General features: G+C 44.3%; 3 protein-coding genes across 5 annotated transcripts; 2 read left to right on the top strand and 1 right to left on the bottom strand.

Moving 5' to 3' along the window:
* Positions 1-155: 155 nt before the first annotated feature.
* LOC125525716 (pentatricopeptide repeat-containing protein At5g50390, chloroplastic) lies at positions 156-3,182 on the top strand. 2 transcript variants are annotated; one of them, XM_048690721.2, is made up of 2 exons: positions 156-2,330; positions 3,040-3,182. In XM_048690721.2, exon 1 carries the CDS (start codon positions 299-301, stop codon positions 2,324-2,326), a length of 2,028 nt encoding a protein of 675 aa, XP_048546678.1. In that variant the 5' UTR covers positions 156-298; the 3' UTR covers positions 2,327-2,330; positions 3,040-3,182. The 2 variants fall into 2 exon arrangements, with proteins under 2 accessions (XP_048546678.1, XP_087387492.1); XM_087531366.1 differs by lacking the exon at positions 3,040-3,182 and adding an exon at positions 2,691-2,827.
* A 135-nt stretch (positions 3,183-3,317) lies between these two features.
* On the top strand, positions 3,318-4,614 carry LOC125525718 (protein DESIGUAL 2-like). The gene is made up of 3 exons (XM_048690725.2): positions 3,318-3,497; positions 3,678-3,883; positions 4,204-4,614. Exons 1-3 carry the CDS (start codon positions 3,396-3,398, stop codon positions 4,388-4,390), a joined length of 495 nt encoding a protein of 164 aa, XP_048546682.1. The 5' UTR covers positions 3,318-3,395; the 3' UTR covers positions 4,391-4,614.
* Positions 4,615-4,944: 330 nt separating this feature from the next.
* On the bottom strand, positions 4,945-9,783 carry CRLK1 (Protein kinase superfamily protein). 2 transcript variants are annotated; one of them, XM_048690724.2, is made up of 8 exons: positions 9,574-9,783; positions 8,350-8,753; positions 7,543-7,696; positions 7,349-7,475; positions 6,709-6,794; positions 6,553-6,624; positions 5,630-5,833; positions 4,945-5,539 (listed from the first exon to the last, which is right to left on the bottom strand). In XM_048690724.2, the coding sequence occupies exons 2-8, from the start codon at positions 8,661-8,663 to the stop codon at positions 5,198-5,200; spliced, it is 1,299 nt and encodes a 432-aa protein (XP_048546681.1). In that variant the 5' UTR covers positions 8,664-8,753; positions 9,574-9,783; the 3' UTR covers positions 4,945-5,197. The 2 variants fall into 2 exon arrangements, with proteins under 2 accessions (XP_048546681.1, XP_048546679.1); XM_048690722.2 differs by having other exon boundaries at positions 8,350-8,758.
* Between the last annotated feature and the right edge of the window lie 4,204 nt (positions 9,784-13,987).

Consider the following 13,987-nt stretch of genomic DNA (forward strand, 5'->3'; position numbering starts at 1 on the left):
CGACGTATCAAAAAAGATCAAATTATGGGAGAAGGAAGCAATAGCCCTTTTATTATTAAAAAAATTACTATTACTATTATTATTATTTCTATTTTTTAATTCTCTGTTTATATAGGAGCATGGACTGACACTTTCGAGCTCACAGACGATATCCCGTCCCTCTCTCTCGCCTCCCCCTCCACTTGCGCAAAACCCAACCCAGAACCCCAAAACCCTCGCCGTTCGCCTCAAATCCACCACCATTTCTCCAAATTTCAGCTCACCCCCTTCCGAATTCGGCTTGGTTTCCAATCCACATATGGAGCTGCAGCTCACTCCCCTCCGCTGCTTCCCACTCCACTACCGCACCACCACCAAAGCCACGGCCACGGCAACGACCAACACCGTCTCCGCATGCTCGGTGGAATCCCAAGCGCTCAAGCCACGCCCGCAGCTCCCACGGCAGGCGCCCTTCCGCAGCCGCAGGCGCGGCAGCCCCGTCCATCTCCCTTCCCTCTGCGCCGCCATCGAGCGGCTGGTCGCCGAGGGGCGTCACCGGGAGGCTTGCGACGCGCTCCGGGACGCTCGCGCGGGCGCCCCCTTCGTGGCTCTGCCAGCGTCCACCTATGACGCGCTGGTCACGGCCGCCTCCGCGTTGCGGGAGGCCGGTTCCGCGGCAGGGGTACTCTGGCACATGGAGAGCTCCGGGTTCCAGCCCGACCAGTACATGTGGAACCGAGTGCTGGGCATGTATTTGGTGTGCGGGATGCTCGCGGAGGCGCGCGAGGTGTTCGATGGAATGCCGACCAGGAGCCGGGTCACCTGGGGGGTGATGATGGGCGGGCTGGTTGATGCGAAGCGTCCCCGTGGGGCGCTGGCGCTGTTCGGGGAGCTCTGGGAGGAGGTGGGTGTGGGTGCTGGGCCGAGGGTTGTCGTGGTGGCCGTCCGTGCGGCCACGGTGTTGGGGTCGGTGCAAGCTGGACGGGAGCTGCATTGTTGTGTTGCCAAGATGGGGATGTGCGAGGACCAATACCTGCCATGTGCACTCATCGACATGTATAGTAAGTGCGGGCGGATTGACGAGGCGAGGCGGGTGTTTGATGGGATACCATGGAGGAGTGTCGTGGCGTGGAACACGATGCTGGCAGCATATTCGCTCCATGGGCGCAGTGAGGAGGCATTGGACTTGTACCACGATATGTGCGAGAGTGGTGCCGGCTTGGATCAGTTCACATTCTCGACGATGCTCAGGATTTTCTCTAGGTTGGGTCTGCTGGAGCATGCAAAGCAAATCCATGCGGGCCTGATTCAAAGTGGACTACAAATGGACATTGTCGGGAATACGTCACTTGTTGATCTGTATTGCAAGTGGGGTCAGATGGAAGACGCAAGGCATGTTTTTGAGAGGATGCCTAGCAGGAACCTGATATCATGGAATGCTCTAATAGCAGGGTACGGCTACCATGGCATGGGGAGTAAGGCTATTGAGATGTTTGAAAGACTGCTGGCTGAAGGCATTGCTCCAAACCATGTGACATTTCTAGGAGTACTAAATGCATGTAGGTTTTCTGGCTTTATTGACAAAGGGAAGAGGATTTTCCAATTGATGACCCAAAATCCAAAAACGAAACCACGTGCAATGCACTACGCCTGTGTTATCGAATTTTTTGGGCGGCAGGGGCTACTGGATGAAGCCTATTCAGTGATAAGGAAATCACCGGTCACCCCAACTGCCAACATGTGGGGAGCCTTGCTCACTGCTAGTAGGATGAACAAAAATATTCAGCTTGCTAGACTAGCTGCAGAGCAACTCTTGGCAATGGAACCTCAGAAAGTAAACAATTACATTGTGCTTCTCAACTTGTATATGAACTCTGGGACACGGGATGAAGCTTTGACTGTAGTAAGCACCTTGAAGAGGGCGGGGTTATCTATGAGTGTTGCTTGTAGCTGGATCACAGTCAAGAAAAAAGATCACAGGTTTTTCTTTAATGATAGTCTCAATCCCAAGAGTTCAGAAATCTACCAAAGGCTAGATACACTAATGGAGGTGATAAAAGAACTTGGTTATGTTATTGAGGAGGATGAATTGCTCCCTGATATTCTCCCTGATGAGCAGAAGACATTGAAAATGTTCCATAGTGAAAAACTCGCAGTTGCTTTTGGCCTTATTAGCACATCTCCATCTGCTCCCTTGACGATCAACCAAAGCCATCGGCTGTGCCATGACTGCCACAATGTAATCAAATTTGTAACACAAGTTACGAAGAAAGAGATTACCGTAAGAGATGCTAGCAGGTTTCATCATTTCAAACTTGGAACATGCTCTTGTGGTGACTACTGGTAGCTAGGTATGTCCAACTGAATGATTATTCCGCCTTGGCTTATCTAAAGGCATTTTAATTCCTTGTGATCTAGGCATGCACTGCAATTTGATGCCACTAAAGCAAAGCAATTTATGATTAATCATTATATTCACTTTCTGAAGTATCAAATGTGAAATCTACACCAGAGTTGTTGCACTTGACCTGCAAGTTATTTCCTAGATGTTCTTTCTGGTTGCCCCCCAAGTGTGATACTCAAAACATGGCATATGACTGCTGGCATTGTTCTTTCATTGACTCATTGTTCGTTAATCAAAGCATATTTTCCGGTTTTATGAGGTTTCCTTAAATCTTTGCCTTGTCATGTCTGCTCGTGACTAAATATAGCAAAAATACTGCTAAACAAAATTTGCCGATGGCCGATGGTTCGGAGGTTCTGAAGCCAACTCTGGACTGGGAAAACTTGGAAAAGTAAATTAGTAATGTTTGAAGGTTCTGAAGCTAAACAAAATTAGTCAGCATACAAGGCTTGGTAAGCTTATAAGTTCTAAATCCATTTCAGATTTTGGAAAGGTAAATTACAAGTTTGATTCTCATTGATATGCATGTCTGCTGTGTCTTTCCTTGTTATTTCACTGGCGTCAAAACTTGTTTGCATGTCTTGGTAAATACCGTCTTATCACTCTTAACCTTTATGGCGTGCTAAGAAGAAAAGTATTTTCTTTGAGTACATCAGATCGATACTTTTCCCTGCGTTTTCGGTTTTCCACTGGCTTTACAAACCTTGTGTGAAAGAAGAATCTGGGTGGCTTTCGTACTGGAGATGCCAATATTTACTTGTGTCCTGCAAGGAAGGAATAAAGCTCAGGTGCAACAAAGGATCAAAGGAAAGTATAACACTTTGAGCATCTTTTGACAGCTTGTTTCTAACAGCGTCATAGATGGAGAAAATTCTCCTGTTGCACTTTTGCCCTGGTCTCTTTATTCAGCTCTTAGCAATATAAAGGGCCACAACTCCCTTCATTGTAAGCAGGCAATCTTTCCTCCCACCACTTCTGAGCTGATAGAAGTTTGAGAATACAGCTATACAAGATGGCCAAGATGATAGCTGCTGTCATTGTCTGCGTGTTAGTTTTAGCCCTGGATATCACTGCTGGCATACTAGGACTTCAGGCCCAGGCTGCACAAAACAAGGTACTGTTGCACTCAGATTTTCTTCATGAGATGTACTATTTTGAAATAAGGGTTTGATTAAACTGATGTTTTCGGCTGTTTCAGCTATTTCTTCATGGACAGTTGTTACTATAGAGTAGTTAAATGTGCTTCAAACGATAGTTCTTTCTGATGCCTGCTCTCATTTGATCTTCTTGGCAGACTAAAAAGGTGACAGTGCTCTTCATCCAATGCGAGAAACCTGTGTATAAAGCATACCAGCTAGGGCTCGCGGCAGCAGTGTTCCTGGTAGTTGCTCATGCAGTGGCCAACTTTCTCGGTGGCTGTGCCTGTATCTGCTCTCAGCTGGAGTTCATCCGGGCATCCATCAACAGGAAACTCGCAGCAACTCTTATAATTCTCTCATGGTAACTTCGCTCTCACCTTAAAACATTATTTTGCAAATCTATAAGCGACTTGAAAAAATGTGGGAAAGTGTCACTTCATTTGTGGAAGTAGAATCATGATAAGATATGAGATGCACCTTTTTTCTTCTCGAGAACACACAAAAGGGTTGCACGCCATTTCATTAAGCCAGAGAAGACAATTCTAACAGGATAGTTATACACTTAGTCAGACAAAAAAAAACACCTGAGACTATGGTCTTGGAATTGCTACAGCTCTGTCGGTAATAATATTCTGGTCTTAAAAGTTTACGGGTAATAACCATTGTTGGATGTTCTGATAGGATTGCTCTCATCGTCGGCTTCTCGTTACTGCTTGCTGGGGCCATGTCCAATTCCAAGTCGAAGACATCATGCGGGTTCGTGCACGGCAAGACCCTGGGCCTGGGAGGGATCATGTGCTTCGTCCATGCCGGGATCACAGTCGCCTACTATGTCACCGCCACCGCAGCGGCACACGAAATTCATTAGGCCAGTAGGCATCGTGCGTGCCATGCTTTTGGCCAGGAGACTACGGTCTGATACTTTCTCCCAGGAGATAACCATTCTTTCCTTGATTGCTTTTGTTGTTCCGTATCTTTCAGTTTGTGGTTCGGCCCTTTACCTTTATATATACAACTCATGGAAGCATCAGGCTCCGGCTTGTATCAAAGTTGCGCAAAAAGGAATATGATTGTGGTTTGATTGATGCATCACTGTTTTGTTGTGAATGCTTGCCAAACAAACAATGCTGATGATTTTTCAGCAAATTCATATGTAATTTCTAAATTCTGTCGAGTGGTATCAAATAGCTCAAAGTAGTCCGAATTCCGAACGAATTTTGTCTGATAGTTATGATATGTTAAAGCACCGAATCAAAATTATAAACATTGCATTTCCATTTTCGCTATGCAGAAACTGGCCCGTGAGGCTCACTGATCTGTGATTCAACCTTCTTAGCCAAACAGAAGATCTTTGCTTTTCCTAGGCAAGGCAGTTGTATGAAAGGAGTAAACCAGCACATCATCTAGTGCAACATATAGACCAGATGATGGTAACAATCAGCTTCTATTTATCAAGTAGTTACAGTGCAGGTCTATACAACACAGTTACTATTGACAGCCCTCGACACCAGTCAGCACTCACCACCATACACAAAACTGCTCAAAACTTCACCTTCCTATCCACTAGTTCCATGCTTGATCAGGTACTTTTCGTATCAACAAAACAAAAGAATTGCACAAATCGAAAGAAGACAAGCCAGGAACAACAGTAGGGGGGAATTTTGGTTAGTTTCCATCAGACGTCTGGAAGTTCAGAGACACTGCCAACTGATTCCTGTCTCTGATGACCAGAGGCAGATGACTGATCTTCTGATGCCTCAAGGTCAACAGATTCGTCATCTGTCCTGCCCGGTGGAAGTCTCCTGCCATGATGATTCCTGCTGCTGTGGCTGTGTTTCGCCACCCGGATCAGTGCCTGGACAACATCTCGCATCGACGGTCGCTTTCGGGAGACACGGCTTACACATTTGTAAGCCGCGGCAGCCATGTCATTGAGCTCCTCCACATCAAATGCGCCTTCTAACCGAGAGTCGGCAATTTCCTCCCACCCAGTCTTGCCATCAGCGTTGATTGCAGCCTGATCATAGATTGCATTATAGTCAGCATTTACAACCATAGTGTCTCAGAAACTAAATTCTGCAACAAAAATAAAGGGTGACATCCTTACAAGCTCAACATATTCCATTAGACCTTGTTGAGGGTTTCTGCCAGCAATAAGTTCAAATAGCAGAACACCGTAGCTGTACACATCACTCTTCTTTGTGAATGATCGTGAGGACACGTACTCCGGATCAAGATATCCGTAAGTTCCACGTATGTTGGCCCCGTTTCTAGTAAGCATTTCTTCTCTTGACAATCCAAAGTCGGCAACCTGGCCAACAAAGAATGCCCCATGTCTAGGAATAAAACTTCCAAACAGAAAGGCAACAGAGGGAATGCTGCAAGCAAACCTATTATCTTTGGACATCAGAAAACTCATGTATCTTTACAAGCAAAGGCTAATCTAAACACATATCAGAAGACTCTTGATGTGTATTTTATATATAAAGAACTCAACCAATGGGCACTAGCACCTGTGACATTTTTAATTAGAAAAAGCAATAATGAGCAAATCCAGCAGAGGCCAGGCCTCGAACATGAGTAGGCTGGGCATGCAGTCGCACCTCGAGCAAACTGAGCAACGCTCATATCTCCTTATAAGCTTAGGCTATTTGAGAAACAGGCTGATTAAGCAAAGAATGTTCCGTGATTTTTTTTTCTTTGGCATATTCAGTAAGTACACTACTACATTGGTTATGCTTCTAGACATTAATAAGTTGGTATTTAACTTTAAATTAAACCCCTATCTGAGATAAGGAACAAATGATGACAACATATAACATCATAAACAAAGTCACCATGCTGCTTCCAGTGTATAGCTGTATGCAGGATAAAGTACAGACCAATGTCGGTAGTATGAGTTAAGAATACAGAGGTGCAAACTGAGAGACAAATAATCGGAATGTTATAGCTAATTGCTGCAGAGGTGATGAATACAATTGTTCAACATGTCATGGATACTATGACAAATTACAGAGATGTACGGCATACCCTAGCATGCATGGACTGATCCAGTAAAATGTTTGGTGATTTGATGTCCCGATGAACTACTGGAGGAACAGCCTGCACTAAAGTTAAGCCAGATGAAGTAATGTCTTCGTATTACATCATGGATCATGATTCAAATTATGAGTTACAACAGCTTACCCCATCATGTAGGTATTCCAACCCCCTAGCAACATCTAGAGCTATATTTACCCTCAAATCCCATCTCAGTGGTGCACTGTTTTCACCTGAATTCACAGAATGTCTTCAGAAAAAAAAAAACAGTATCTAAATGTAACATGTGATACTCTGGCTGTAGATGTGCACTCTTATAAAAGATAGATTGACAAGACAAATCACTCCATTAAGCATAACTACAAAATTTGAATATTGTCTATTGACTTCATTCACATGGAAATCACTGGCCTTCTTTATCTGATAAAATCAGCTAAAAGGGTGGTGGTTATTTTACCGAGTGATCAAAAACTATCAGTCAAAAGGGAGAAAGCATCAAATATTGATGTATTGCAAGACTGTAATTACTGCTCCCTCCGATCCATATTAATTGTCGCTGGATTAGTACAACTTTAGTACAAAGTTGTCCTAAACCAGCAACATTTAATTAGGACCGGAGGGAGTATAAATTATTTTACTTCATGAATTTCATATGACCGTGTTCTTACAAAACTTTTTGTAACATTTTAAAGTTTAAACAGAGTTATGGTAGCAACAAAGCATGAATGTGCCCAAGTAATTACTGTAAGGAGTGTTATTACAAATACGCAATGGAGAGAATAAATACCGTATAAGTGTGATGCAAGGCTCCCATTAGGCATGTATGCATATAACAGAATGTGTTGCCCTTTTTCAGCACAGTAGCCAACCAAGTTCACCAGATTCCTGTGGTGTAATCGCCCAAGAAGTAAGACCTGAAATTAGTTATCCATCAAATTACCAGGCATGCCCATCTCTAGCCATCTATAAACATTAGCTTACCTCATTTTGGAACTCCTTTTCACCTTGCTTTGAATTGTTAGCAAGTACTTTAACAGCCAGTATCTCACCAGATGACATGTCAGCTTTGTAAACAGGACCAAAGGCTCCTTGGCCCAACAGTTTTGTGAAATTGCTGGTAGCTTTCTGCAGTTCCCTAGACAAAAGAAAATAATGTTCAAAGATTAAATTAAACTAAAAGAAGACACAGTTTCGTGATCATAATTAAATCAGCATAGTTATGTGAAGATACGGTTCCAGGGTCACACTTAAATTAGCAAATTTGAGATAACTTACAGAAAGTATAATAATAACTGATTTTCCCTATTAGGATGGCCCCTTTTCTTGCTAATATTTATGGTCCAGCATTTTATCACAGCCTCCTTATATTTATAAACTACAGTATCTCACTGGGCGTGTATGCGACATGTTTTCCTATCCTTAACTCTCGTTTCTTCTCTCTAAAGAAGATCAGGTAGAATTTTTTGTGTGCATTTTCTCTTTCTAATACAGACCAACCATCATTATTTTCTCCAGTTCCCACCATCCCATGGAAATTTCCACTCTGACATCTCAACAAGACAAAAAAGTAAAAAAAGGAACCCTTGGAGTTGGTAGTTCAAGGCATATAAAAGTCCAAAAGAGGATAACCAACCTATGACAGGAGCTTCATTTTAGAACCGACAATAGATAACTTATCAAGATCCTAAAATAGATCAGTTATTTGGAAGCAAATTTTGTAGGGCCTAGTTAATGATACAACTATGAATATTGCAACCATGAGAATAGAGAAAGATCAAGGGAACATACTTGTACGCATATTTGGGTATCCCAGAAGCTGATATTAGGCTCTTCCTTCCAGGCCCTTCAATCCACAGAGATGGTCCACGATCTTCAAACTCTCTCGGCGATTCCTGCCCTGTAGTTGAGGTCGACAGCTCTGCACATGTATTAACACCATTCGCGCGGATGGGGATAGTTGATGACCTCCTCGAGCTACTGCTCCTTATTTGCGCCTGAGAACGCCGATACCTCATGCACAGGAGTATTCCAACTGCCAGCAGCACCCCTATCACCACACCAACCGTGGTACCAATGATCAGACCTTCAGAAACCCCATTCATTCTCCCCCAATTCAGTTTCAGATCCTAGCACCTAGGATATTGCGTCCACCACATGGAAGCCCTGACGAGGAACAAGACCAACAGCTGTGTCTGCCCTGCCAACAAGTACAATAGGGGATAGTAAATTGGAAGCCTGGAACAGTGACAGCATGTGGCTTAGCACATTAGGTGGCTATCTGGGTCAACATCATGAAATGGAAATGCAATCTTTAGGCAAACTTTGCCATCTCAACTGATGTCACATCAAAATATCAGATCTTTGACAACCACGGGGACACCACTGATAAGGCACAAAGTTAAGAGCTAATTTATTCACGCCAAGTCATATTACACAGAAACGGTGGATATTACTGGTGAACTAACTTCCAAACTGAGAAATTGCTTTTCATAGGCCTTTTTGTCGTGAACTAATTTGTCATTAGTACCACACAAACATACAAAATAATCTCAATTTACATAAAAATTACACCATTTGCTATGAAACAACTGAAGAATAGCCGCGACTCTCTACAGTAGTTTTATACAACAATACGTAGTGCGAGTACTAAGATTTGGGGGATTTTTCGTCGTAAGAACTCAGAAAATGTCACCTGATGGCGCAACGCTTATCTCCACAAACACTTAAATCACCAATGCAAATCACAGAGGCGTCAACTTCCACTTCGAATGTGCTGAACCTAACGCCATTAAAATCAACAAACCCAGGGGAAAAAACTTCCTGGAAGTACACACTAGAAACGATCCAACGTTGGAACGAGCAGGAAGCCTAGAATAGCGAGGCATAAACTGGCGGAAGAACCACCAAACCCAAGAAAAGATCGTATGAACCGACGAAACGAACTCGGAACCGCGCCTGCCAATCCAAAATCAAGAAACCGAATTATTAAAGAAACTTACAGGAGCGGACTACCTGAATGCGGGCGGAGACGGGATCGCGGGCGGGTGAACTCGCGCTTGTTCGGATCGGCTCCAGGCGGCGATCCCACCGGAGAATGCCGGCGGATTGGGGTGGAAACCGTCCGGGAAGATTTGGTGCTGGCTTGGTGTCCAAGAGAGGTGAGAGAAAGACGACTTTCGAGAGTGTAACTTCCTGTTGAGAATAAAGCAAACAAAACAGGGGGAAAAAGAAGAGAAAAGACAGGTCAGGAAAAAAAGAGAAAAAGGTAGGGGCTGGGGGTAGTTTTGTAATTGTGCATGAGTTTCAAATGCATAGCATCTACAACCATGGACAGCAAATCCGATCCCCCAAACGTCCGCGAACATACCGGATACCCCATACTAGAAACTTTAGATCCATATAAAAGCATGCAAACAATAAAATTCATATACTACATAAATCAAATAACCTATACTACCCTAATCTTCGCCGGAAATGTTCACTATCTCCTTGCCCGGCTCCGAATACATGGGCCTCAGCCGCATCTCCGGCTCCTGCGCCTCCTCCGCATCTGCCTCTGCATCTGTCTCTGCTTCGATCTCATCGAAGAGCGTGTTGGTGTTCCTGCTGAATGAGCTGTCAATTGGCCTCCATATAGGCCTCATCCTGGATGGACCGATGGACTCCAGGATACCCTGCTGCTCCGCCATCTCGGCCGCTTGGGCAACCGCGAACTTCGCCTCCACGTCCTCCATGTTGAAGCCCGGAGCTCGAGCCGACGCCAGCTCCTCCTCCTTCGGAGCCGGCTGTTGTTCCTCTTCCTCCTCTGCCTCCAGCTGCGATGCGTGTGACACGTGCGACGCGCCTCGCCCGGATCTCCTGCTCAATCTCGAACTGGCTCTTCGGCGTGAGCATAGCATAGGTGGTCTTCTTTTGCCAAACCATGGCGATGCCGGGCGGCGGAGCGGGAGAGAGGTGGTGGATGGGTTCGGGCTGGCGGAGCGGGAGAGAGGTGGTGGATGGGTTCGGGCTGGCGGCGCGGAGAAGGAGTAGGTGGATGTGGCTAGGGTTGGGGGACACGAACGACTTAAATAGCCAGATTTGGCCTCGGTCACACCCCCAAGTGGAGGAGACGTCCGTCGGACCACCGTATTTTGGGACGATTCCATGTGAGACCCCATCTCCAGTCTGACTTGGCGGGCGCGTCCAGGAATCCCCATATCCGCCTCATATTTGGGCTGGATATGTGGGATGCCGGTCAACCTGAGTGTTTGAGGCCCGTTTAAGGAGCCCCTTTAGGTCACGTTTTTGTGCCCAGACCGTCCGCCCAGAAGTTTGAGACGGGTTTGGGACGTCTGGCTGTAGATACTCTTAGAGCTTTCAAAATACTACTATACCACGAGCCTCAACAAATTTGGGGCTTGTCAAAGGTACACTGTGGTTCACCTATTTTAGAGCATGATTGGTCAATGTCAAAAATTGGCATGCAAATATTTTTTTTTAGCATCAGTATAGACACAAGCGCTCATATACACGCGCATACACTCACCTTTATGAACGCACACACGCACACCCTACCCCGGGAACGTCTCCTTCCACTATAAGCGCATCGCCGGAAATCCTGAAATAAATCCAGGAATAATGCGAGCACCAGGATTTGAATCCTGGTGGGTTGGGAATACCAGGGTCCACCTAATCAACTCAACCATAGGTTGATTCGCGGCATGCAAATATATTGAGCTAATGTCAAACGTTGGCTAGTGACTTTTTGGCTACTAACTTTTCTTTATCAACTTCAGAAATACATGTGTTTTCGTAACTTTTGACTGTGTCAATTGTTAGTATCAAACCAGCTATGCTCTAACTTACATGATCATCTATGTTCCCATCTTTTTCTACACCAGAGAAAATACAACAATTCTTTAGAGCTTTCAAAATGTTATACAACTATATCAACAATTTTGTTAAAAAAAAATACGTTCCAAATACACATTCGTAGTTTTGCATATAAATGGGCTCGTCACTATCTTACATGATCGTCTTTGTTCTAATCTCTCTCTATTCCATGTTCTCCTAACCTACTGTCATAGCCGGTTTGCCATATATTTCGACGTCCAGCCCGATAAATTTTGGGAGAGCCAATGGCAGGTCGCCACTCAATTGATGGCGGGGTTCTTATCTTCCCTGCCACCAAGAACATGCACTATCATCAAGCATGTATCTTTCTTTGTTGATGTTTATACATCGATGCTCTCGCCACATCTTTTGTGACACCCTATACATGGTTTCCTGCGACTCTCTGCTAAGTTAAGGCTCACCAATATTAGCACTCTCCTTGGGCGTGTGGACATCTTTCTTTTAGAAAACTTTCGCAACGTTGTCATCACCCTTCTTTTCTTGAAGTCAGGCAAAACTTATTGTAGTAGACAGTCAAAAAGTCGTCGCATTAAAGACCTATAAAACCAGCGCACCAGAACAACAACCACCGTTGTTGAAGAGAAGATTAGATCGGAAGGGTCCAACATGTAGATACACGAACAAGGACCAAATCTACGTGGATCCATCGAAGACAAACACCGACCAAATCCCGCGAGATCTACCAAAGACAAACCTCCGCACGCCCTCCAATGACGCTAGAAGCATCATCGAGACGGGAGCTAGACATGTAGAGTCTTATTCCATTTTCAGAGAGCCGCCGCCGTCTCATCTCTCTTTGCAGGACATAAACCATAAGAAAGCTCTGAAAATCATCTAAAAATTAAGCCCTCTCGACCGCAAGGGCCGACATTTACCACGCCTTCATGGCCCTAAGGCCAAAGAAAACGAGGCAGACCAACGGCGCGGGAGGAACTCTAGTGGCGGCTGGGTACGAGGGTTCTTTGCCCTGGCGGCTAGGAAACCTTTATATATCTATACCTATTACATCCGTCCTCGTTTACTAGTCCTCTTTGTATTTTGTGTCAAATTTTAACCATAGAGTTAATTAATAAAATTTTAATGCATATCACCAACGTATTTGAACATAATTTTTAATGATATAATTTTTGATGACATGCATGTTAATTAAATCAATGGTAAAAATTATATACTAAATACGAAGGGGACCTATAAACGAAGACGGAGGCAGTACTATTAAAGTTGTATGGGCACCCTTTTTATGAAATCCTCCTCTTCGTGTGAGCAAACATGATTTGATCTCTGATTATTTTTGCTTAGGTCATCTTATGTATTGACCGACATAGACACCGCTCTTCAATATAATCGCCTTGCTTGTCACATGTTCTCTCTTACTTGCTGCATTTTTAGCGTACACTATTATTACTGAGCTAAGATGCATTTTGAATTTTTAACTCTAAAATAGTTGTTTCCTTTTTATGGGAAAACTCTAAAATAGGTGTTTATCATAGCGTGCGAGAATTTCAGACAACCACTCATCGATGATCTGGATCACATGCTTTAGGACTCCTTTGGATGGTAGAGATTTTAGAGGATTTTTTTAATCCAAAGCATTTTTGCATGCGAAATTGCTGTGAGAACGACACATCTACACGACAGCGGGACGATGCCTGATCCAACGGTCGGCTGCACTTAATTGATATGCATAGACGGATTGATATACGATGTCGTTCACACATCGTCTGAAAATCATCGTATGTAGAGCAACATTCTTTTGTATGAGGGCCATTTTGATCATGGGATTGGGATCACTATTTTTTAACGGTATCCGTTTTTTATCTCTCTATTTAATAGGATTCTGAATAAAAAGCTCACACCTCCTTTTTCTTTTCTTTGTGAAGTCCAACAACCTACACTTTATCTCCTTAATCCTAAAAAACTTCTATGTTTACTTTCTTCTTTTGTGAATCAAACTTCTATGTTTACTTCATGTGCGCAATACGAAAACATCAATTAGAATTTCCTGTGGTTCGAAAGTCTGTACGAATTCATAGTAGTATTATATGATATCATAGTCCTGTGTTTTTTACGGTTTCTAAATTCGTGCGACTCAATTGGCCTTGAGCCTACACAAGGATTGTTTTTTTTTAGGATCATACGGGGATTGTTTTCTTCTTGAGACAAAAGGCGAAAAGGCAAAAGCGTGCAATTTGCACGATATTTTTTTGACGAAAGGTATTTGCACGAATTTTGAGCATCCTCGAGACGTGAGCTCAACTCTCAGCTGCGGTGCCGTGGGCCCTGCGGCACCCGGCACATATTGGAATGACCGAACTGCCCTTCGTCCCCTTGTCCACTCCGGTCGGTTCAGCGATTGTTGACTTCCTTCCCCCCGACACCAGCGAACATGGAGGAGGAGAATCAAATTAAGGGCCACGAACCGGCTCCTGACCCGGCCTTGGCTCACTGACTATCCGGCCCAGACGTTCCGTTGGGTCCACGTGTCAGTGTCCTGGTGTATTGGTGGTATAGAAAGTAAGCGTAAAGGCTT

This window comes from Triticum urartu, chromosome 7A (genome assembly GCF_056163025.1).
Source record: "Triticum urartu cultivar PI428250 chromosome 7A, HENAU_Tu73, whole genome shotgun sequence".
Lineage (NCBI taxonomy): Eukaryota > Viridiplantae > Streptophyta > Magnoliopsida > Poales > Poaceae > Triticum > Triticum urartu.